We start from the raw sequence: 23,708 nt of genomic DNA on the forward strand, positions 1-23,708 counted from the left end.
TTTCCTATGAGAGTTTTTTTTGTTTGTTGACGGGATTCAAAATGGATTTCGATCCGTGCCCTGACCGTAACCAAATCAACCGTATATCTCCTTGTTCCGTTCAAAGTGATCCCGTCTTAACACAGATGACGAGAGGCTCAGTTTGTGCTATACGGTACCTCAAAATGAGTCTTCAGTACACTTTGAAATGACCTACATAAAATATGCTGAATTTTCTTTGCCACACAAAAAGCTATCTATTATTCATAGGCTGTGCCTCATCTTAAACTGTATGTGTGTGTGTGTGTGTGTGTGTGTGTGACAAGTGCGCAATATCTAGAACAAAAATAAGCCTGGTCCTGTTTTAGGAATGTTTTCCATATCCTCATGATACACCTGCTGTAAACACAATGGCTTCAATGGTTTCAAGTTCCTTGATGTCCACATCACCAACAAACTATCACGGTCCAAGCACACCAAGATGGTCGTGAAGAGGACACGATAACACCTTTCCCCCTCAGGAGACTGCAACGATTTGGCATGGGTCCCCAGATCCTCATGTGGCAGGACTTGTAACATGGCTCATATAGAGAGGTTTGCTACAATATCATTAGTTGAAGTGATTATTGAATGGCAGTAACTATTGTCGATTGCAATTAAGGAAATGTGGAAATACAGATATTTAAAACTTGGGCTCATCAAGTAATTCAAAATAGGCCAATCAAGGTCAGGAGTACAGAAGCCAGAAACCTGGAGATTTTACAATATTTGAAGAGTGAAGCAAACTAATTTCGAGACATCTCTTGAAGACTGTAAATTCAAATTGCTTTACTTTTCCTATTTAATAAAATATACTTAATTTTTCCATATATGATGGAAATGTGTGTTCTGTCTTCCAACCCCTCCGATATACACATATACAGTACACACACTGTACTGGTGCCTCTGATATATAGCCAAGTAACCATTACTCTGTACTGGTACTTCTGGTACCTCTCATATATAGCCAAGTTACCATTACTCTGTACTGGTATCTCTCATATATAGCCAAGTTACCATTACTCTGTACTGGTGGTACCTCTAATATATAGCCAAGTTACCATTACACTGTACTGGTACCTCTCATATATAGCCAAGTCACTCATTGTCTATTTATGATTACTTTACTTTAACGTGGTAATACTTGTCTATTGTTTATCTATTTTCTTTCTCTCTGCATTGTTGGGAAGGGTCTGTAAGTAAGCATTTCACTGTTAGTCAACACCTGTTGTTTACGAAACATGTGACAAATACAATTTGATTTGACAAACAAAAACACAGTCTGGTCATTCCTCTGAGGTGTCCCTCTCAGCGGGTGTTCCTAGCAGGGCTGTGTTCAGCATCACAGGGAAGTGTCTCTCTCTCCCTCCCTTCCTCTCTCTTTCTCCCTCCCTTCCTCTCTCTGTCTCTCTCTCTCTCTAGGGGTGCTCTGCTATCATACATCCCCTGCTCTGCTTGGCTTTGTTCTGCCTGTTGTAAAACACACTGTGATCTGCTGCCTACTTTGATGACAGAGAAAGAGGAGAGGAGAGGAGAGCGAGAGGAGAGACCGAGAGTAGAAAGAGAAGAGAGGGAGAGGGGAATGAGGAGAGGTTGTCCTCTCCATGCTGCTGAGGCATAAATGTGTGGCTCTAAGATAAAACGGGTAGCTAGGCCCAGAAGACATCCCTCAGCCTTCACCATCTGGGAAGTATTGTTGTTTTACTGTAGTTGAGGTTCCAAGGTTCCAAGGTTCCAAGGTATTAAAGAAAGACCTGCTTTTGAAATGCTCCCCTCTGAACAATAAACGACATGCATGACCAGAATGTATGATAGTGTACCATCAGAGAGAGAGGGGATGAAATAGAGTGAGTTAGAGAGATAGAGAGGGGAAGAAGCAAGAGAAAGAACCACATCGAAACAAGCTGAATTCAAACCATGGAGCAATGCCGCCCCCTGCCTGTGCTATCTGGGTGCTCTTCTAAATACACAGTGCATCAATTTCATATTTCCTTCACTCACAGTATAGCCTAATCAACCCCTAAACTGGCTCTAATTTCTAAGCAAGTGCTATGGATAAATGCTAGGGAAGATGAAAGCCCACTGCTGATTGCTTCAGTTTCACACCTGTTACACCTACATCTAGTCTAGTTATTACCAACCCAAGATGGAGCTCTGCAGGGCCATTTATCTGTATTTGTATTGAAACCATGGGTGATCAGATATCATTGGCACGTCATGGATACATTTTGCAGTCTCAACTTTGCGATTGATTTAGCCAATTGTGGGGACGTCATCCCATATCTCCGTTTTTTTTTTTGTTGCTGTGACGCTGTTCCTTTAAATATCTGGAGTCGCCATAGTTACACATTCAGGAAATGGTAAATTCATTGGCAGCATGCCCACTGCTAGGCCTACGGCGACGTCTAGAACTGTTTTTACAGTCATTTCGCCGTCTGTAACCGAGGGGAAAACAGTGCACACACAACACAGTAAGCTAGGACATCGATATCTAGCAACCCTTGCTGTTCTATATTGACATCCGAGGGGAAGGAAAACGGTCCAACTGGTTGCTAGTTTGGTGGTTAGCTAGCTACCGCTAACTCCACAATCAGCGGTGAGTAGCTAACGTTAGCTAGCTTGCTAGCGTATATAGCAAACGTTAGCTGGCTTGTCAGCTTTCTTTACATTCGCCTTTTTCCTCCCAACCTGTCTCACCCAATAATGATTTATTTGAATGAGCTCAATTCAGTGATCATTGCAATCTGAGTGTTATGTAACTGTCTTTTAGCTTTGCCGCAGCCACACAGACGGGGCTAGTTCGCTGTCCAAGGTGCTGAAGTTGATCATATTTGCGTTGCAGCCATAAACCAAGGTTAGTGTTGTATGATTTTCATAAAGCCATCAAAATGTAAATATCAGTTGAGTTTGGTGATGTTTGAAAAAATTGTGTTAGATTTGAGTGCTGTCAGTGCTGTGTGTAAATTGACTATGCAAACAATTAAGCATTTCTAGCACATTACTGTTTCTTATAAAAACAAGAAGGGATGTAGTCAGTCTTTCCTCAACTCAAGAGAGACTGGAATGCATGGTGTTAATATTAGCGCTCTGATTACAATACTTGACTAGGGCCTTCTTTGCAGCACTTAACTATATGACTGGACAATAATCAACATAATATAAAACTAGAACCTGTGTGATGTAAAAAAAAAATACAGAGCATATTTTTTTATCACGGACAGACCTCTCCCCATCTCTTTATTACAGACAGACCTCTCCCCATCTCTTTATTACTGACAGACCTCTCCCCATCTCTTTATTACAGACAGACCTCTCCCCATCTCTTTATTACAGACAGACCTCTCCCCATCTCTTTATTACAGACAGACCTCTCCCCATCTCTTTATTACAGACAGACCTCTCCCCATCTCTTTATTACGGACAGACCTCTCCCCATCTCTTTATTACTGACAGACCTCTCCCCATCTCTTTATTACTGACAGACCTCTCCCCATCTCTTTATTACAGACAGACCTCTCCCCATCTCTTTATTACGGACAGACCTCTCCCCATCTCTTTATTACTGACAGACCTCTCCCCATCTCTTTATTACAGACAGACCTCTCCCCATCTCTTTATTACAGACAGACCTCTCCCCATCTCTTTATTACAGACAGACCTCTCCCCATCTCTTTATTACAGACAGACCTCTCCCCATCTCTTTATTACAGACAGACCTCTCCCCATCTCTTTATTACAGACAGACCTCTCCCCATCTCTTTATTACTGACAGACCTCTCCCCATCTCTTTATTACAGACAGACCTCTCCCCATCTCTTTATTACAGACAGACCTCTCCCCATCTCTTTATTACAGACAGACCTCTCCCCATCTCTTTATTACAGACAGACCTCTCCCCATCTCTTTATTACAGACAGACCTCTCCCCATCTCTTTATTACAGACAGTCCTCTCCCCATCTCTTTATTACAGACAGACCTCTCCCCATCTCTTTATTACAGACAGACCTCTCCCCATCTCTTTATTACAGACAGACCTCTCCCCATCTCTTTATTACTGACAGACCTCTCCCCATCTCTTTATTACTGACAGACCTCTCCCCATCTCTTTATTACAGACAGACCTCTCCCCATCTCTTTATTACTGACAGACCTCTCCCCTTCTCTTTATTACTGACAGACCTCTCCCCATTTCTTTATTACAGACAGACCTCTCCTCATCTCTTTATTATGACAGACCTCTCCTCATCTCTTTATTACAGACAGACCTCCCCTCATCTCTTTATTATGACAGACCTCTCCCCATCTCTTTATTACAGACAGACCTCTCCCCTTCTTTTTATTACAGACAGACCTCTCCCCATCTCTTTATTACGGACAGACCTCTCCCCATCTCTTTATTACAGACAGACCTCTCCCCATCTCTATATTACAGACAGACCTCTCCCCATATCTTTATTACAGACAGACCTCTCCCCATCTCTTTATTACTGACAGACCTCTCCCCATTTCTTTATTACAGACAGACCTCTCCCCTTCTCTTTATTACAGACAGACCTCTCCCCATCTCTTTATTACTGACAGACCTCTCCCCATTTCTTTATTACAGACAGACCTCTCCCCATCTCTTTATTACTGACAGACCTCTCCCCATCTCTTTATTACTGACAGACCTCTCCCCATCTCTATATTACAGACAGACCTCTCCCCATCTCTTTATTATGACAGACCCCCCTTCATCTCTTTATTACTGACAGACCTCTCCCCATCTCTTTATTACAGACAGACCTCTCCCCATCTCTTTATTACGGACAGACCTCTCCCCATCTCTTTATTACAGACAGACCTCTCCCCATCTCTTTATTACAGACAGACCTCTCCCCATCTCTTTATTACTGACAGACCTCTCCCCATCTCTTTATTACAGACAGACCTCTCCCCATCTCTTTATTACGGACAGACCTCTCCCCATCTCTTTATTACTGACAGACCTCTCCCCATCTCTTTATTACAGACAGACCTCTCCCCATCTCTTTATTACAGACAGACCTCTCCCCATCTCTTTATTACAGACAGACCTCTCCCCATCTCTTTATTACAGACAGACCTCTCCCCATCTCTTTATTACAGACAGACCTCTCCCCATCTCTTTATTACAGACAGACCTCTCCCCATCTCTTTATTACTGACAGACCTCTCCCCATCTCTTTATTACAGACAGACCTCTCCCCATCTCTTTATTACAGACAGACCTCTCCCCATCTCTTTATTACAGACAGACCTCTCCCCATCTCTTTATTACAGACAGACCTCTCCCCATCTCTTTATTACAGACAGACCTCTCCCCATCTCTTTATTACAGACAGTCCTCTCCCCATCTCTTTATTACAGACAGACCTCTCCCCATCTCTTTATTACAGACAGACCTCTCCCCATCTCTTTATTACAGACAGACCTCTCCCCATCTCTTTATTACTGACAGACCTCTCCCCATCTCTTTATTACAGACAGACCTCTCCCCATCTCTTTATTACGGACAGACCTCTCCCCATCTCTTTATTACAGACAGACCTCTCCCCATCTCTTTATTACAGACAGACCTCTCCCCATCTCTTTATTACAGACAGACCTCTCCCCATCTCTTTATTACTGACAGACCTCTCCCCATCTCTTTATTACTGACAGACCTCTCCCCATCTCTTTATTACAGACAGACCTCTCACCATCTCTTTATTACGGACAGACCTCTCCCCATCTCTTTATTACAGACAGACCTCTCCCCATCTCTATATTACAGACAGACCTCTCCCCATCTCTTTATTACAGACAGACCTCTCCCCATCTCTTTATTACTGACATACCTCTCCCCATCTCTTTATTACAGACAGACCTCTCCCCATCTCTATATTACAGACAGACCTCTCCCCATCTCTTTATTACAGACAGACCTCTCCCCATCTCTTTATTACAGACAGACCTCACCCCATCTCTTTATTACAGACAGACCTCTCCCCATCTCTTTATTACAGACAGACCTCTCCCCTTCTCTCTATTACAGACAGACCTCTCCCCATCTCTTTATTACAGACAGACCTCTCCCCATCTCTTTATTACAGACAGACCTCTCCCCATCTCTTTATTACAGACAGACCTCTCCCCATCTCTTTATTACTGACAGACCTCTCCCCATCTCTTTATTACTGACAGACCTCTCCCCATTTCTTTATTACAGACAGACCTCTCCCCATCTCTTTATTATGACAGACCTCCATTCATCTCTTTATTACAGACAGACCTCTCCCCATCTCTTTATTACAGACAGACCTCTCCCCATCTCTTTATTATGACAGACCTCCATTCATCTCTTTATTACAGACAGACCTCTCCCCATCTCTTTATTACAGACAGACCTCTCCCCATCTCTTTATTACAGACAGACCTCTCCCCATCTCTTTATTACAGACAGACCTCTCCCCATCTCTTTATTATGACAGACCTCTCCCCATCTCTTTATTACTGACAGACCTCTCCCCATCTCTATATTACAGACAGACCTCTCCCCATCTCTTTATTATGACAGACCTCTCCCCATCTCTTTATTACAGACAGACCTCTCCCCATCTCTTTATTACGGACAGACCTCTCCCCATCTCTTTATTACAGACAGACCTCTCCCCATTTCTTTATTACAGACAGACCTCTCCCCATCTCTTTATTACTGACAGACCTCTCCCCATCTCTATATTACAGACAGACCTCTCCCCATCTCTTTATTATGACAGACCTCCATTCATCTCTTTATTACAGACAGACCTCTCCCCATCTCTTTATTACAGACAGACCTCTCCCCATCTCTTTATTACAGACAGACCTCTCCCCATCTCTTTATTACAGACAGACCTCTCCCCATCTCTTTATTACTGACAGACCTCTCCCCATCTCTATATTACAGACAGACCTCTCCCCATCTCTTTATTATGACAGACCTCCATTCATCTCTTTATTACTGACAGACCTCTCCCCATCTCTTTATTACAGACAGACCTCTCCCCATCTCTTTATTACAGACAGACCTCTCCCCTTCTCTTTATTACAGACAGACCTCTCCCCATCTCTTTATTACAGACAGACCTCTCCCCATCTCTTTATTACTGACAGACCTCTCCCCATCTCTTTATTACTGACAGACCTCTCCCCATCTCTTTATTACAGACAGACCTCTCACCATCTCTTTATTACGGACAGACCTCTCCCCATCTCTTTATTACAGACAGACCTCTCCCCATCTCTATATTACAGACAGACCTCTCCCCATCTCTTTATTACAGACAGACCTCTCCCCATCTCTTTATTACTGACATACCTCTCGCCATCTCTTTATTACAGACAGACCTCTCCCCATCTCTATATTACAGACAGACCTCTCCCCATCTCTTTATTACAGACAGACCTCTCCCCATCTCTTTATTACAGACAGACCTCACCCCATCTCTTTATTACAGACAGACCTCTCCCCATCTCTTTATTACAGACAGACCTCTCCCCTTCTCTCTATTACAGACAGACCTCTCCCCATCTCTTTATTACAGACAGACCTCTCCCCATCTCTTTATTACAGACAGACCTCTCCCCATCTCTTTATTACAGACAGACCTCTCCCCATCTCTTTATTACTGACAGACCTCTCCCCATCTCTTTATTACTGACAGACCTCTCCCCATTTCTTTATTACAGACAGACCTCTCCCCATCTCTTTATTATGACAGACCTCCATTCATCTCTTTATTACAGACAGACCTCTCCCCATCTCTTTATTACAGACAGACCTCTCCCCATCTCTTTATTATGACAGACCTCCATTCATCTCTTTATTACAGACAGACCTCTCCCCATCTCTTTATTACAGACAGACCTCTCCCCATCTCTTTATTACAGACAGACCTCTCCCCATCTCTTTATTACAGACAGACCTCTCCCCATCTCTTTATTATGACAGACCTCTCCCCATCTCTTTATTACTGACAGACCTCTCCCCATCTCTATATTACAGACAGACCTCTCCCCATCTCTTTATTATGACAGACCTCTCCCCATCTCTTTATTACAGACAGACCTCTCCCCATTTCTTTATTACAGACAGACCTCTCCCCATCTCTTTATTACTGACAGACCTCTCCCCATCTCTATATTACAGACAGACCTCTCCCCATCTCTTTATTATGACAGACCTCCATTCATCTCTTTATTACAGACAGACCTCTCCCCATCTCTTTATTACAGACAGACCTCTCCCCATCTCTTTATTACAGACAGACCTCTCCCCATCTCTTTATTACAGACAGACCTCTCCCCATCTCTTTATTACTGACAGACCTCTCCCCATCTCTATATTACAGACAGACCTCTCCCCATCTCTTTATTATGACAGACCTCCATTCATCTCTTTATTACTGACAGACCTCTCCCCATCTCTTTATTACAGACAGACCTCTCCCCATCTCTTTATTACAGACAGACCTCTCCCCTTCTCTTTATTACAGACAGACCTCTCCCCATCTCTTTATTATGACAGACCTCTCCCCATCTCTTTATTACAGACAGACCTCTCCCCATCTCTTTATTACAGACAGACCTCTCCCCATCTCTTTATTACAGACAGACCTCTCCCCATCTCTATATTACAGACAGACCTCTCCCCATCTCTATATTACAGACAGACCTCTCCCCATCTCTTTATTACAGACAGACCTCTCCCCATCTCTTTATTACTGACAGACCTCTCCCCATCTCTTTATTACTGACAGACCTCTCCCCATCTCTTTATTACAGACAGACCTCTCCCCATCGCTTTATTACGGACAGACCTCTCCCCATCTCTTTATTACAGACAGACCTCTCCCCATCTCTTTATTACAGACAGACCTCTCCCCTTCTCTATATTACAGACAGACCTCTCCCCATCTCTTTATTACAGACAGACCTCTCCCCATCTCTTTATTACGGACAGACCTCTCCACCATCTCTTTATTACTGACAGACCTCTCCCCTTCTCTCTATTACAGACAGACCTCTCCCCATCTCTTTATTACAGACAGACCTCTCCCCATCTCTTTATTACTGACAGACCTCTCCCCTTCTCTCTATTACAGACAGACCTCTCCCCATCTTTACAACCATGTAATCTATATGTTTTGACCATGTCAGTTTACAATCTAAGGTAACGCCAAGTAATTTAGTCTCCTCAACTTGTTCAACAACCACATCATTCATTACCAGATTCAGCTGAGGTCTAGATATTAGGCAATGATTTGTATCAGAAACAATGCTCTTAGTTTTAGAGATGTTCAGGACCAGTTTATTACTGGCCATCCATTCTAAAAACGGATTGCAACTCTTTATTTAGGGTTTCAGTGACTTCACTAGCTGTGATAGGGTTGAATCATTAACGTAAATAGACACGCTTGCTTTATTTTAATGCCAGTGGCAGGTCATTGGTAAAAATAGAAAAGAGTAGAGGGCCTAGAGAGCTGCCCTGCTGTACACCACACTTAACATATTTAACATTAGAGAAGCTTCCATTAAAGAAAACCCTCTCTCAGTTCTATTAGATAGATACTGTAGCTCTGAATCCATGATATGGCAGAGGTTGAAAAGCCATAACCCGTGACTTTTTTTCAACAAGAGATTTTGGTCAATAATATCAAAGGCTGCACTGAAAACAGTACAGCCCCACACAATCTTCTTATTATCAATTTCTTTCAACCAATCATCAGTCATTTGTGTCAGTGCAGTACATGTTGGGTGCCCCTCTCTATAATTGTGCTGAAAGTGTGTTGTTAATTTGTTTACAGAGAAATAGCATTGTATTTGGTCAAACACCATTTCCCCCCCCCAACAGTTTGCTTGGAGCTGGCAGCAAGCTGATAGGTCTGCTGTTAGAACCAGTAAAGGCCACTTTACCACTCTTTGGTAGTGGAATGACTTTGGCTTCCCTCCAGGCCTGAGGACAAAGACTTTCCTCTAGGCTCACATTAAAGGTATGACAGATAGGAGTGGCTATAGAGTCAGCTACCCTTCTCAGTAGCTTTCCATCTATGTTGTCAGTGCCAGGAAGTTTGTCTTTATTGATCAATAACAACCATTTTTCCACCTCTCCCACACTAACTTTACAAAATTCAAACATAAAATTGGAATTATTATTTTGCTATGCATGAATACGACGGCTCACTGTTCGTTGTTGGCATTTCCTGCCTACGTTAGCCCACTTTGCCAGTGAAGTAGTCATTCAAATAATTGGCAACATCAACTGGTTTTGTGTTGAATAAGCCAACTGATTTGATGAAAGATGGAACTTGAGTTGAATTTGTCTTTCTGCCCAATAATTTCAGTCAAAGTACTCAAGTGTTTTTCCCATCATTCTTTATATCATCGATCTTGGCTTCTTAATACATGTTTTTTGTTATTTTTCTTGAGTTTAGTCTCATCATTGATCAGTTTGCAGTAAGTCAGCCAGTCAGATGTGCAGCCAGACTTATTAGCCACTCCCTTTTGCAGCATCTCTTTCAACCATACCGTTTTTCAATTCCTCATCAATCCAGCCTTAACAGTTCTAACAGTCAGTTTCTTAACAGGTGTATGTTTGTCAATAATTGGAAGTAGCACTTCAATAAATGAATAATGTGCAGCGTCCGGATGCTCCTCCTTGAACACATCAGACCAACAATCATTTTTAACATCATCCTTATAAGAGTCACTTCAAGATCTCTTATACTCTATTTTAGGCCCAGCTTCGGAAAACTTTGTCTTTCCTGGATATAGCCACTATATTGTGATCACTGCATCCAATGGGTACAAGGCTCTAAAAATGTGATCAATACATGTAGATGATCTTGTTCCCGTAGTGTTTGTAAACACCCTGGTAGGTTGATTTAATAACCTGGACCAGATTACAGGCTGTGGTTACAGTGAGAAGCTTCGTCTTGAGCGGACAGCTTGATGAAAACCAGTCAATATTCAGGTCCCCAAGAAAGTAGACCTCTCTGTTTACATCATATACACTATCAATCATTTCACACACATTATTTAGATACTGGCTGTTAACACTTGGTGGTCTATAGCAACACCCCAAAATAATAGGCTTCAGATGAGGCCTGTGATCCTGCAACCACAACACTTCAATTACACGTGACATAAGAGCTTCTCTGCATAACAGAGAAATGGCTCTGAATATATATATATATATATATATATACAGCAACACCTCCCCCATAAATATTTCTGTCTCTTCTATTGTAGTTATATCCTTCTATTGCTACTGCTGTATTATCTAAGTGAGTCTCAGAAATGGTTAATATACTATCTGAGATTTCATGAAGCCTTTTTTCAAAAGCGACATACACAGAGTGGACAAAATATTAGGAACACCTGCTCTTTCCACGACGCAGACTGACCAGGTGAATCCAGATGGAAGCTATGATCCCTAATTTAATCCACTTCAATCAGTGTAGATGAAAGGGAGGAGACAGGTTAAAGAAGGATATTTAACTCAATATTAGGAGTGTGTTATTAGTGTTTTATAAACTTATTATTATTATTTAACCCTTTCCTGGGTAGTATATCAAAGATGGACATAATATGGAAAAGTACAAACAAAGAAAGTGTGTGTGTGTGTGTGCGCGCTGCGGGGTTGAAGCTACTAACCCATAGGCTATGCCCTCTCATCCCCTCAAGGCTTTTGAGAGGGTTGAAGCTACTAACCCATAGGCTATGCCCTCATCCTCTCAAGGCTTTTGGGAGGGTTGAAACTACGAACCCATAGGCTATGCCCTCTCATCCCCTCAAGGCTTTTGGGAGGGTTGAAGCTACTAACCCATAGGCTATGCCCTCTCATCCCCTCAAGGCTTTTGGGAGGGTTGAAGCTACGAACCCATAGGCTATGCCCTCTCATCCCCTCAAGGCTTTTGGGAGGGTTGAAGCTACGAACCCATAGGCTATGCCCTCTCATCCCCTCAAGGCTTTTGGGAGGGTTGAAGTTACTAACCGATAGGCTATGCCCTCTCATCCTCTCAAGGCTTTTGGGAGGGTTGAAGCTACGAACCCATAGGCTATGCCCTCTCATCCCCTCAAGGCTTTTGGGAGGGTGGGCAATGAGCATGTCATAGCAGATGTAAGCATGATTCTCCTGCTCAATCATCACATGATATGTCCTGATTTATCTGGAATTCAATTATTATAATTTTTTTTTTTAAATTACATTTATCCAAATAGAAACAGATCAGGTTTCCCAAAAATCATCTTAGGGCTAAGTTCATCCTTAGAACTTGCGTGGGAGCATCGTTAAATCTCATAAGTTGTTTCCCAAATCCATCGTTCTTAACGTTGCACTTGACAACGGTGGTAATGTAGCGCCACCCTCAGACCACCTCTAGAACAGTTAACGCGCGTCGCCAGATGCTTTTAAACCACCGGAGATCTCCGTTAAATATAAAATCACTTGGGTTTTATCCATCTCTCTGTGACCGCCAAATAACTTCAGAACAAAGTTGACTACAAATAAAAAGTTTTCTTTGCGGTTGATACAAACCAGCAACGTATAAAATAAAATATGCTTCATATGAGATGACTGCAGTAAAATAGTAAGCGGAAGTCTAGGCTATAGGCCTATTTCAAACATATTTAAATAGCCTACATTTCATGTTCAACCAACTTAGTTATATTTTGCTACTTGTAGGCTACTGTCTGTAATTTGTCTCTATATATGTCATGATGTGTAGCCTAACATGCGTACAATGATTTGCCAAATCGGTGATTTTGTGGATTTTTATGAGGAAAAGCAGTAGAATAAGATCCCTCAATATTTGCAGCCGTAGGTGGTAAATACAATAATCCAAGAGTATTGGGACAGTGACACAACAGTATTGGGATAGTGACACAACAGTATTGGGATAGTGACACAACAGTATTGGGACAGTGACACAACAGTATTGGGACAGTGACACATCAGTATTGGGATAGTGACACAACAGTATTGGGACAGTGACACAACAGTATTGGGACAGTGACACAACAGTATTGGGACAGTGACACATCAGTATTTGGATAGTGACACAACAGTATTGGGACAGTGACACAACAGTATTGGGACAGTGACACATCAGTATTGGGATAGTGACACAACAGTATTGGGACAGTGACACATCAGTATTGGGATAGTGACACAACAGTATTGGGACAGTGACACATCAGTATTGGGATAGTGACACAACAGTATTGGGACAGTGACACAACAGTATTGGGATAGTGACACAACAGTATTGGGACAGTGACACAACAGTATTGGGATAGTGACACAACAGAATTGGGATAGTGACACAACAGTATTGGGACAGTGACACATTTTGTGTTGTTTTGGTTCTGTAGTCCAGCACTTTGGATTTGAAATGATACTATGAGGTTACCGTGACGACTGTCAGCTTTAAATCTGAGGGTATTTTCATCCATGTCGGGCGAAACTTTTAGAAATTACAACACTTTTTGTACATAGTCCCCCCCCCCATTTAAGGCCGTTTTTTGAGGACAAAAAAGTATTGGGAGAAATTCACTCATGTGGATTGAAGTAGTGAAAAGTATTTGGTCCCATATTCCTAGCATGCAATGGTTACATCAAGCTTGAGCAAACTTGTTGGATGCATTTGCTGTTTTGTTGTGGTTGTGTTTCAGATTATTTTGTGCCCAATAGTAATGAAAAAAATAGAGGGTGAATTAGCCCAATAGCAATGAATGGTGAATTATTTATTGTTACGTTTTGGAGTCACTGTTACTGTAAATAAGAATAGAATATGTTTATAAAAACTTCTACATTAATGTGGATGCTACCATGATTACAGATCATCCCTAAACATTGTGAACGATGATGAGTGAGAAAGTTACAGACACACAAATATCATACCCCCCCCAAAAATGCTAACCTCCCCGGTCCCAAACACAAAATCTTGGGGTGTAGGAACCACTAGGAACCAAACGGAGCCAAACTTGGAGGGACCTACGTACCTTGAATTTATCCAATAGATACTCTCACTTTCGTTGCAAAACTTTTTCATTACAGTGTTCGACTAATGAATACACCCATGATTTCCCTGTTTTTTATAGCTTGTCCTCCTCATCACATCCCAGATTTATATTGTAACAAATTCAGGGAGGCCAGGTCCAGTGGCAGTCGACCACCTTAGCCGTTACGCCAAGAGATCCACACGTGTTGGATTAAGGTCTCTGCAGTATGTTGCTTGATTCTGCTGCTGACTCCTTTCTCAACAGGAGTATTAAGATGAGTGTCAACACTGTTCCCTGTACTGATCACATCCCTAATCTTTCAACAGGAGTAGCTAATAATATGAGCGTAAACACCGTCCCTTGTACCGTGAAGCCTACTGTCACCTTGCAGATTGGAGATGCTGAGACTGATTCATCTCGTCCCGGTGTCTATGTCATAGACGTTACACTTCCTATAGGACAGACTGTCAACGTGAGTCAATAAAACCTGACGGTCATTTTACTATTTTTTCTTTTTTCTTTTCTACACTGTGTTTTCCTCCACACACTTGGTCAAATGATAGGCTATGTGAAGTAGGCTATTTTTCTTTCAAACTGAGTCACTTCGAAATCTCCTCTGAAGCTCAAAGTGGCTTCCTTCGAGGCCGGGCTTTTCTACAACTTTCAAGCTAGACATCATTGCAACTCAACCATTGTCCACATGCTGTAACATACAGCACCAGTACAGAGTTTGGACACGCCTACTCATTCCAGGGTTTTTCCATATTTTTACTTTTTTTCTACATAAAACTATGACATGAAAACTATGAAATATCACATATGGAATCATGTAGTAGCCCAAAAAAAGTGTTAAACAAATCTAAATATATTTTATATCTGAGATTCTTCAAAGTAGCCACCCTTTGCCTTGCCTTACAACTTTGTACACTCTTTGCATTCTCTCAACCAGCTTTATGAGGTAGTCACCTGGAATGCATTTCAATTAACAGGAGTGCCTTGTTAAAAGTACATTTGTGGAATTTATTTCCTTAAAATGTTTGAGCCAATCAGTTGTGTTGTGTCAAGATAGGGCTATCTTCTGTATACCACCCCTATTTGGTAAAATACCAAGTCCATATTGTGGCAAGAACAGCTACAAATAAGCAAAGAGAAACAACAATCCATCATTACTTTAATACATGATGGTCAGTCAATCTAGAGAATTTCAAGAACTTTGAAAGTTTCTTCAAGAGCATTCGCAAACACCATCAAGCGCTATGATGAAACTGGCTCTCATGAGGACAGCCACAGGAAAGGAAGATCCAGAGTTACCTCTGCTGCAGAAGATACGTTCATTAGAGTTACCAGCCTCAGAAAAATTAGCCCAAGTAAATGCTTCACAGAGTTTGTGTGTGAATCAGGCCTTCATGGTCGAATTGCTGCAAAGAAACCACTACTAAAGGACACTAATAAGAAGAAGAGACTTGCTTGGGCCAAGAAACACAAGCAATGGACATTAGACCGGTGGAAATTTGACATGTATTGAAAATTCAAGGCACACTTAACCAGCATGGCTACCACATCATTCTGCAGTGATACGCCATCCCATCTGGTTTGCGCTTAGTGGGTCTATCATTTGTTTTTCAACAGGACAATGACCCAACACACCTCCAGGCAGTGTAAGGGCTATTTGACCAAGAAGGAGAGTGATGGAGTGCTGCATCAGATGGCCTGGCCTCCACAATCACCCCAATCACCCGACCTCAACCCAATTGAGATGTTTTGGGATAAGTATGACCGCAGAGTGAAGGAAAAGCAGCCAACAAGTGCTCAGCATATGTGGGAACTCCTCCAAGACTGTTGGAAAAGCATTCCAGGTGAACCTGGTTGAGAGAATACCAAGAGTGTGCAAAGCTGTCATCAAGGCAAAGGGTGACTGATTCCATCTGTGTTATTTCATAGTTGTGATGTCTTCAATATTATTCTACAATGTAGAAAATAGGAAAACATTAAGAAAAACCTTGGAATGAGTAGGTGTGTCAAAAACATTTTTTTTTTCTGGTACTGTATATATAATCTGTGTCTTATTCACTCCTAGATCCAGGAGATCTCCTTTAAGAACTACTACACAGCATACGTGTCTGTGCGTCTACTGAGGAGAGATGGGGAGGGGGCTGCTAAATGGACCACATGTCTGAGGAACCACTGTCTGATGCCCAGCCCACATACTGAAGAGGGTTCACAAGACTACTGCTCTGTCTACCGTCAACAGGTTAGGGGAGAGAGAGAGAGAGAGAAAGGGGAGAGGGAGACAGAGAGAGAGGGGGAGAGGGAGACAGAGAGAGAGGGGGTGAGGGAGAGAGAGAGGGGGTGAGAGAGAGAGGGGGTGAGGGAGAGAGAGGGGGTGAGGGGGTGAGGGAGAGAGAGGGTTTTGAGGGAGAGAGAGAGATGGTTTTGAGGGAGAGAGAGAGGGGGTGAGGGAGGGAGGGAGAGAGAGGGGGTGAGGAAGAGAGAGAGAGGGGGTGAGGAAGAGAGAGAGAGGGTGTGAGGGAGGGAGAGAGAGGGGGTGAGAGAGAGGGTGAGGGAGAGAGGGTGAAAGAGAGAGGGAGAGAGAGAGAGAGTGGGAGAGAGGGTGAGGGAGAGAGAGGGTGAGGGGGAGAGAGAGGGTGAGGGGGCTGCTAAATGGACCACATGTCTGAGGAACCACTGTCTGATGCCCAGCCCACATACTGAAGAGGGTTCACAAGACTACTGCTCTGTCTACCGTCAACAGGTTAGGGGAGAGAGAGAGAGAGAGAGAGAGGGGGAGAGGGTGAGGGAGAGAGGGGGTGAGGGAGAGCGAGAGAGGGTGAGGGAGAGAGAGGGTGTGAGGGACAGAGAGAGAGGGTGAGGGAGAGAGGGAGAGAGAGGGGGTGAGGGAGAGAGAGAGAGGGTGAGGGAGGGAGAGAGAGGGGGTGAGGGAGAGAGGCTGAGGGAAGGAGGGAGAGAGAGGGTGAGGGGGGGAGAGAGAGGGGGTGAGGGAGGGAGGGAGAGAGAGGGGGTGAGGGAGAGAGAGAGGGTGTGAGGGAAGGAGAGAAAGGGTGTGAGGGAAGGAGAGAGAGGGGGTGAGGGAGAGAGAGAGAGGGTGAGGGAGAGAGAGGGTGAGGGAGGGAGGGAGAGAGAGGGTGAGGGAGAGAGAGGGTGAGGGAGGGAGAGAGGGTGTGAGGGAGAGAGGTTGAGGGAGGGAGGGAGAGAGAGGGGGTGAGGGAGAGAGAGAGAGGGTGAGGGAGGGAGGGAGAGAGGGGGTGAGGGAGGGGGAGAGGGAGAGAGAAAGGGAGAGAGGGCGAGCGAGAGAGAGGGGGTGAGGGAGGGAGATAGTGAGGGGGGAGAGAGAGGATGGGGGAAGAGGGTGAGGACGGAGGGAGAGGGTGAGGACGGAGGGAGAGGGTGAGGACGGAGAGAGAGGGTGAGGACGGAGAGAGAGGATGGGGGAGAGAGAGGGTGAGGACGGAGAGAGAGGGTAAGGACGGAGAGAGAGGGTGAGGACGGAGAGAGAGGATGGGGGGAGAGGGTGACGACGGAGGGAGAGGGTGAGGACGGAGAGAGGGTGAGGACGGAGAGAGAGGGTGAGGACGGAGAGAGAGGGTAAGGACGGAGAGAGAGGGTGAGGACGGAGAGAGAGGACGGGGGGAGAGGGTGAGGACGGAGGGAGAGGGTGAGGACGGAGAGAGGGTGAGGACGGAGGGAGAGGGTGAGGACGGAGAGAGGGTGAGGACGGAGAGAGAGGGTAAGGACGGAGAGAGAGGGTGAGGACGGAGAGAGAGGATGGGGGAGAGAGAGGGTGAGGACGGAGAGAGAGGGTGAGGACGGAGAGAGAGGGTAAGGACGGAGAGAGAGGGTGAGGACGGAGAGAGAGGGTGAGGACGGAGAGAGAGGGTGAGGACGGAGAGAGAGGGTGAGGACGGAGAGAGAGGGTAAGGACGGAGAGAGAGGGTAAGGACGGAGAGAGAGGGTGAGGACGGAGAGAGAGGATGGGGGAGAGAGAGGGTGAGGACGGAGAGAGAGGGTGAGGACGGAGAGAGAGGGTAAGGACGGAGAGAGAGGGTGAGGACGGAGAGAGAGGGTGAGGACGGAGAGAGAGGGTAAGGACGGAGAGAGAGGGTAAGGACGGAGAGAGAGGGTGAGGACGGAGAGAGAGGGTGAGGACGGAGAGAGAGGGTGAGGACGGAGAGAGAGGGTGAGGACGGAGAGAGAGGGTGAGGACGGAGAGAGAGGGTGAGGACGGAGAGAGAGGGTGAGGACGGAGAGAGAGGATGGGGACGGAGAGAGAGGGTGAGGACGGAGAGAGAGAGTAAGGACGGAGAGAGAGGGTAAGGACGGAGAGAGAGGGTGAGGACGGAGAGAGAGGGTGAGGACGGAGAGAGAGGGTGAGGACGGAGAGAGAGGATGGGGGAGAGAGAGGGTGAGGACGGAGAGAGAGGGTGAGGACGGAGAGAGAGGGTGAGGACGGAGAGAGAGGGTGAGGACGGAGAGAGAGGGTGAGGACGGAGAGAGAGGGTGGGGGAGAGAGAGGGTGAGGACGGAGAGAGAGGGTGAGGACGGAGAGAGAGGGTGAGGACGGAGAGAGAGGGTGAGGACGGAGAGAGAGGATGGGGACGGAGAGAGAGGGTGAGGACGGAGAGAGAGGGTGAGGACGGAGAGAGAGGGTAAGGATGGAGAGAGAGGGTAAGGACGGAGAGAGAGGGTGAGGACGGAGAGAGAGGGTGAGGACGGAGAGAGAGGGTGAGGACGGAGAGAGAGGATGGGGGAGAGAGAGGGTGAGGACGGAGAGAGAGGGTGAGGACGGAGAGAGAGGGTGAGGACGGAGAGAGAGGGTGAGGACGGAGAGAGAGGGTGAGGACGGAGAGAGAGGGTGGGGGAGAGAGAGGGTGATAGGGGGTGGGGGGGTAGTTTAATTATAAAAGGTGGTAAAGGTCATATAATATGGAAAGAGGAAGGGTGAAGAGCTATAGCAGAACAGGTCAAGACATTAGGAGGTATATTCTGATGAAGGCTTTATTTGTACTGTACATCAGGCTAAAATATTCATCACCAAATGCTCCTGAGCCATTTCATTATGAACCTTAAGAAACCTTGCTGTGATATGAGTAACACAAAGCCAATGCATTCACATTCTGTAAATGTATCTTGCTTTTTTTTTTTTTTTAAGCATCACAGCTCAGGTTTGCTTAGTTTTTGGTAAGCTGATCTTGGAGGTTAACCAAATTATAGTTTGGCTTAATTCAAGTAGCAATTAAGCTCATTTACATAATTTGTGGAAGTCGTATTTCCTGATTGGTTCAGTATGTGTGTTATGGTTGTTAGATGCTGATTGAACCAGACAATGTGACTTCAGTGAGACTGATCCTACGACAGCCGTCATCAGCCTGGCTGAATTTCAGCGTGGAGGACATCAAAATACACCCCTGTTTAAACGAGGTAAGTTTCTTAAAAATGTATAGAGGGGGTTGTACTGTATGATCAAATAGAAAGAAACCACAATCATTGTGCCTCTGATCACCAGGACTGCAGCATAACTGGCTAAGGTTGGGGGTGTTACCTGAGTTGTGGAGTTGAGAAACACTGCCAATTAAGATATTTCCACAATTTTAAAGTGCATTCATTCACTCTTCTTCCAGGATTCAGAGTGGGACATTCCTGATTGGTTGTCAGACCTCACACAGGTGGACCAACTGTGTGATTTACAGGTATGGCTCTTATCAACCAGTTGGTTCTCTTCAGTAGAACTATCAGCCCTTATAGACTGTATTCCAGTGTTCAGTATCATTTCCCCCTTAGGGATCCCTCGTAGTCCAGTATCATTTCCCCCTTAGAGATCCCTCGTAGTCCAGTATCATTTCCCTCTTAGGGATCCCTCGTAGTCCAGTATCATTTCCCTCTTAGGGATCCCTCGTAGTCCAGTATCATTTCCCTCTTAGGGATCCCTCGTAGTCCAGTATCAATTCCCTCTTAGGGATCCCTCGTAGTCCAGTATCAATTCCCCCTTAGGGATCCCTCGTAGTCCAGTATCATTTCCCTCTTAGGGATCCCTCGTAGTCCAGTATCAATTCCCTCTTAGGGATCCCTCGTAGTCCAGTATCAATTCCCCCTTAGGGATCCCTCGTAGTCCAGTATCATTTCCCTCTTAGGGATCCCTCGTAGTCCAGTATCATTTCACCCTTAGTGATCCCTCGTAGTCCAGTATCATTTCCCTCTTAGGGATCCCTCGTAGTCCAGTATCATTTCCCTCTTAGTGATCCCTCGTAGTCCAGTATCATTTCCCTCTTAGGAATCCCTCGTAGTCCAGTATCATTTCCCTCTTAGGGATCCCTCGTAGTCCAGTATCATTTCCCTCTTAGGGATCCCTCGTAGTTCAATATAATTTCCCCCTTAGTGATCCCTCGTAGTCCAGTATAATTTCCTTCTTAGGGATCCCTCTTAGTCCAGTATCATTTCCCTCTTAGGGATCCCTCGTAGTCCAATATAATTTCCCCCTTAGTGATCCCTCGTAGTCCAGTATCATTTCCCCCTTAGGGATCCCTCATAGTCCAATATTGTTTCCCTCTTAGGGATCCCTCGTAGTCCAGCATCATTTCCCTCTTAGGGATCCCTCGTAGTCCAGTATCATTTCCCTCTTAGGGATCCCTCGTAGTCCAGTATAATTTCCCTCTTAGGGATCCCTCGTAGTCCAGTATCATTTCCCCCTTAGGGATCCCTCATAGTCCAATATTGTTTCCCTCTTAGGGATCCCTCGTAGTCCATTATCATTTCCCTCTTAGGGATCCCTCCAGGTCATCTATAAGTCTTAGCTAGGTAAAGCCCCGCCTTATCTCAGCTCACTGGTCACCATAGGAGCACCCACCTGTAGCACGCGCTCCAGCAGGTAGATTTCACTGGTCACCCCCAAAGCCAATTCCTCCTTTGGCCACCTTTCCTTCCAGTTTAGTTTAGTTTAGTTTATTTTTTATTTTTACAGGGACAGTGCACATTAATCAACGTTTCAGTAAAAGTGCCGGTTTTAGCCAGCCGGCTAATTTTCAACCGCAGTCCCTGGGCAGGTTATTAAAAACAATTACAATATAGACAATAGCAACATAGAACAAGCAAGACATAGCAACATAGGACAAGCAAGACATAGCATACAGACAGAGCAACATAGGACAAGCAAGACGTAGCATACAGACAGAGCAACATAAAACAAAAAGCAGTTGCTGCTGCTGCCAATGACTGGAGCGAATTGCAAAAATCACTGAAGCCGGAGACGTATATCTCCCTCACTAACTTTAAGCATTAGCTTTCAGAGCATCTCATAGATCACTGCACCTGTACATAGCCTATCTGTAAATAGCCCATCTGTAAATAACCCATCCAACTACCTCATCCCCATACTGTTATTTATTTATTTTGTTGCTCCTTTGCACCGCAGTATCTCTACTTTCACATTCATCTTCTGCACATCTATCACTCCAGTGTTTAATTGCTCATTTGTAATTATTTTGCCACTATGGCCTATTTATTGCCTTACCTCCCTAATCTTACCTCATTTGCACATACTGTATATATACTTTTGTATTGTGTTAATGACTGTACATTTGTTTATGTGTAACACTGTGTTGTTGTTTTTGTTGCACTGCTTTGCTTTATCTTGGCCAGGTTGCAGTTGTAAATGAGAACTTGTTCTCAACTGGCCTACCTGGTTAAAGAAAGGTGAAATCAATAAATTGCGTCTCAGTGTAGGCAGCAGCCTCCTCTGAGTTAGTGATTGCCATAGTCTCTGCTCCTGGAGCTTCTCTTGGAGTCAACGGGCTGAGAATATCAAGTCTGAAGTTCCTCTGCCGGGTTGAAATCCACTGTTCTTTGGGATAGGAGTCTGTTTATCCTGCGGTGGCAAGAAGGGGAACGCGCTGTAGTTGCCACAGTCCAACCTGTCCCCTTTCTTGAAGATGGTGACGATGATGGCATCTTTCAGGTCACTGGGAAGATCTTCATGACTTCATCATTCCAAATCCTGACCATAAGGGAGTGCAGGGGCTGTATTAGGCATTCTCCTCCACACACAAAAACTGTCTTCTTCTGGGAGAAGTTCTCCGTTTTACTGGTCAAAGACCTTTTATAAAACACATCATAAAAGAGAATATGGAAACACAGTATGTATTATGTTGTTGTGTCTCTAGGGTCATCCAGATCCTCAGACGAACACGGATAGCCATCTTCCTGGTCAATTACTTTTAGAAAAACACTAGCCCTTTATACAACATGGCTACATAAAAGAGAAAATAATATCCGTTACAATATTTTTTGTTTTGTTGTATCTCTAGGGTCTTCCAGATCCTCAGACGGTATCTTCCAGTATTCAGCAGATGTGGGCGTTAACAGAGGTCATGCAGACCAACCAGACCACTGCTTCCATAGGCCGCTTCGATGTAAGACGTGTTCGTATTGTTTATTTACACATGGAGTCAAACGTGCACATCACTTTTCCTGAGGTGGTGGGAGAGAAAGATCTAGAAAGTAAAAGAAGGGACCTGTATGCTTCACCACTTTTTTTAATTTATTGGTTAAACAATGTTTCAATCCAAACATCTCTGCATTAGTATCCTGGACCCAAGTCTTTGTCCGTTGGTATCGACTCCATTTTGTTTTCAGCTGGTTTACGGTCGACTCGTTTAATGTTCATTCTTTCTTCTGTGTTTCTGGGCAGGTTGATGGCTGCTACGATATCAACTTGTTGTCCTTCACTTAACAAGGACTTGACTGGAGGTTAATTTTACATGGTGTTGGTCAAATGTGAAGATCACCATTGTTATCTCTCCCAACGTGTATTTGATTAATTGCCTGACGATGTTATATTTAAGTTTTCTGAAAAGTATAAAAAAAAGTATATTTATTTGTGATTTTTTTTTTTTTTTAACACCTAGGCCACCTTTGCCACTCATGATTGTAACTTTGTTTATTATACAAGTCCAATGGAAGTGAGATGCATGGTGGCCTTCAGCCAGATGAGGACAGTAGTGCTTCTTGAATGAGACCAAGGAGCCACTGTTAACTAACTATCTGAGATGTGGATATATCATACTGGCTGGGGTTCTGGGTGGTTTCCAATTCTCTTTTTTTCGATAAAAAAAAAAAACAAGTGACCTTTTTATTTAACTAGGCAAGTCAGTTATTCTTATTTACAATGACGGCCAACCCCTAACCGGGATGACACGGGGACTCCCGATCACGGCCGGTTGTGATACAGCCAGGAATCTAACCAGGGTCTGTAGTGACGCCTCTAGCACTGAGATACAGTCCCTTAGACCGCTGCGCCACTCTGGAGGATAGGATATAGCATGCTGGCTGGGGTTCTGTCTACAATTCTCTTATTGTAAGTTATTCATGAATAATTATGAATGTCTCATTTCCCTTCAATGCAAACAATTTACATCAACGTTGTACTTATGAAAGAAGTGAAGGAATCGTTATGCTATGTATTAGTGGCTGTATAAGATGACATCATTCATGCTCATATAGCAAGTCATTCATTCAACACATAGGCTCTGTTATTATATCCCAATGATATTCCTGTATCCTGCAAGCAACCAACTGTTAGAGCGTTAGGTCGGTCTTTTACGGAACTAATTAAATAAATGTCAATTCCAAAAAA

The 23,708-nt window shown here is 44.3% G+C and overlaps 1 protein-coding gene across 2 annotated transcripts; it reads left to right on the forward strand.

Annotated features, from left to right (window-relative positions):
* Positions 1–2,161: 2,161 nt before the first annotated feature.
* On the forward strand, positions 2,162–23,708 carry nicn1 (nicolin 1). 2 transcript variants are annotated; one of them, XM_036984241.2, is made up of 8 exons: positions 2,162–2,614; positions 2,789–2,872; positions 14,392–14,537; positions 16,143–16,316; positions 19,388–19,501; positions 19,702–19,770; positions 22,381–22,485; positions 22,764–23,708. In XM_036984241.2, the coding sequence occupies exons 3-8, from the start codon at positions 14,406–14,408 to the stop codon at positions 22,803–22,805; spliced, it is 636 nt and encodes a 211-aa protein (XP_036840136.1). In that variant the 5' UTR covers positions 2,162–2,614; positions 2,789–2,872; positions 14,392–14,405; the 3' UTR covers positions 22,806–23,708. The 2 variants fall into 2 exon arrangements, with proteins under 2 accessions (XP_036840136.1, XP_036840135.2); XM_036984240.2 differs by lacking the exons at positions 2,162–2,614; positions 2,789–2,872; positions 14,392–14,537; positions 16,143–16,316 and adding an exon at positions 16,679–16,817.

This window comes from Oncorhynchus mykiss, chromosome 7 (assembly GCF_057628025.1).
Source record: "Oncorhynchus mykiss isolate SJ-2025 chromosome 7, ASM5762802v1, whole genome shotgun sequence".
Classification (NCBI taxonomy): domain Eukaryota; kingdom Metazoa; phylum Chordata; class Actinopteri; order Salmoniformes; family Salmonidae; genus Oncorhynchus; species Oncorhynchus mykiss.

What these genes read in the sequence shown, in the direction of transcription:
- nicn1 (XM_036984241.2), top strand. Translation starts at nt 14,406, where the DNA reads ATGAGCGTAAACACCGTCCCTTGTACCGTGAAGCCTACTGTCACCTTG. An exon ending in GCTCTGTCTACCGTCAACAG is followed by an intron (nt 16,317 to 19,387) that starts GTTAGGGGAGAG and finishes TATGGTTGTTAG; the next exon opens with ATGCTGATTGAACCAGACAA. An exon ending in CTTCCATAGGCCGCTTCGAT is followed by an intron (nt 22,486 to 22,763) that starts GTAAGACGTGTT and finishes GTTTCTGGGCAG; the next exon opens with GTTGATGGCTGCTACGATAT.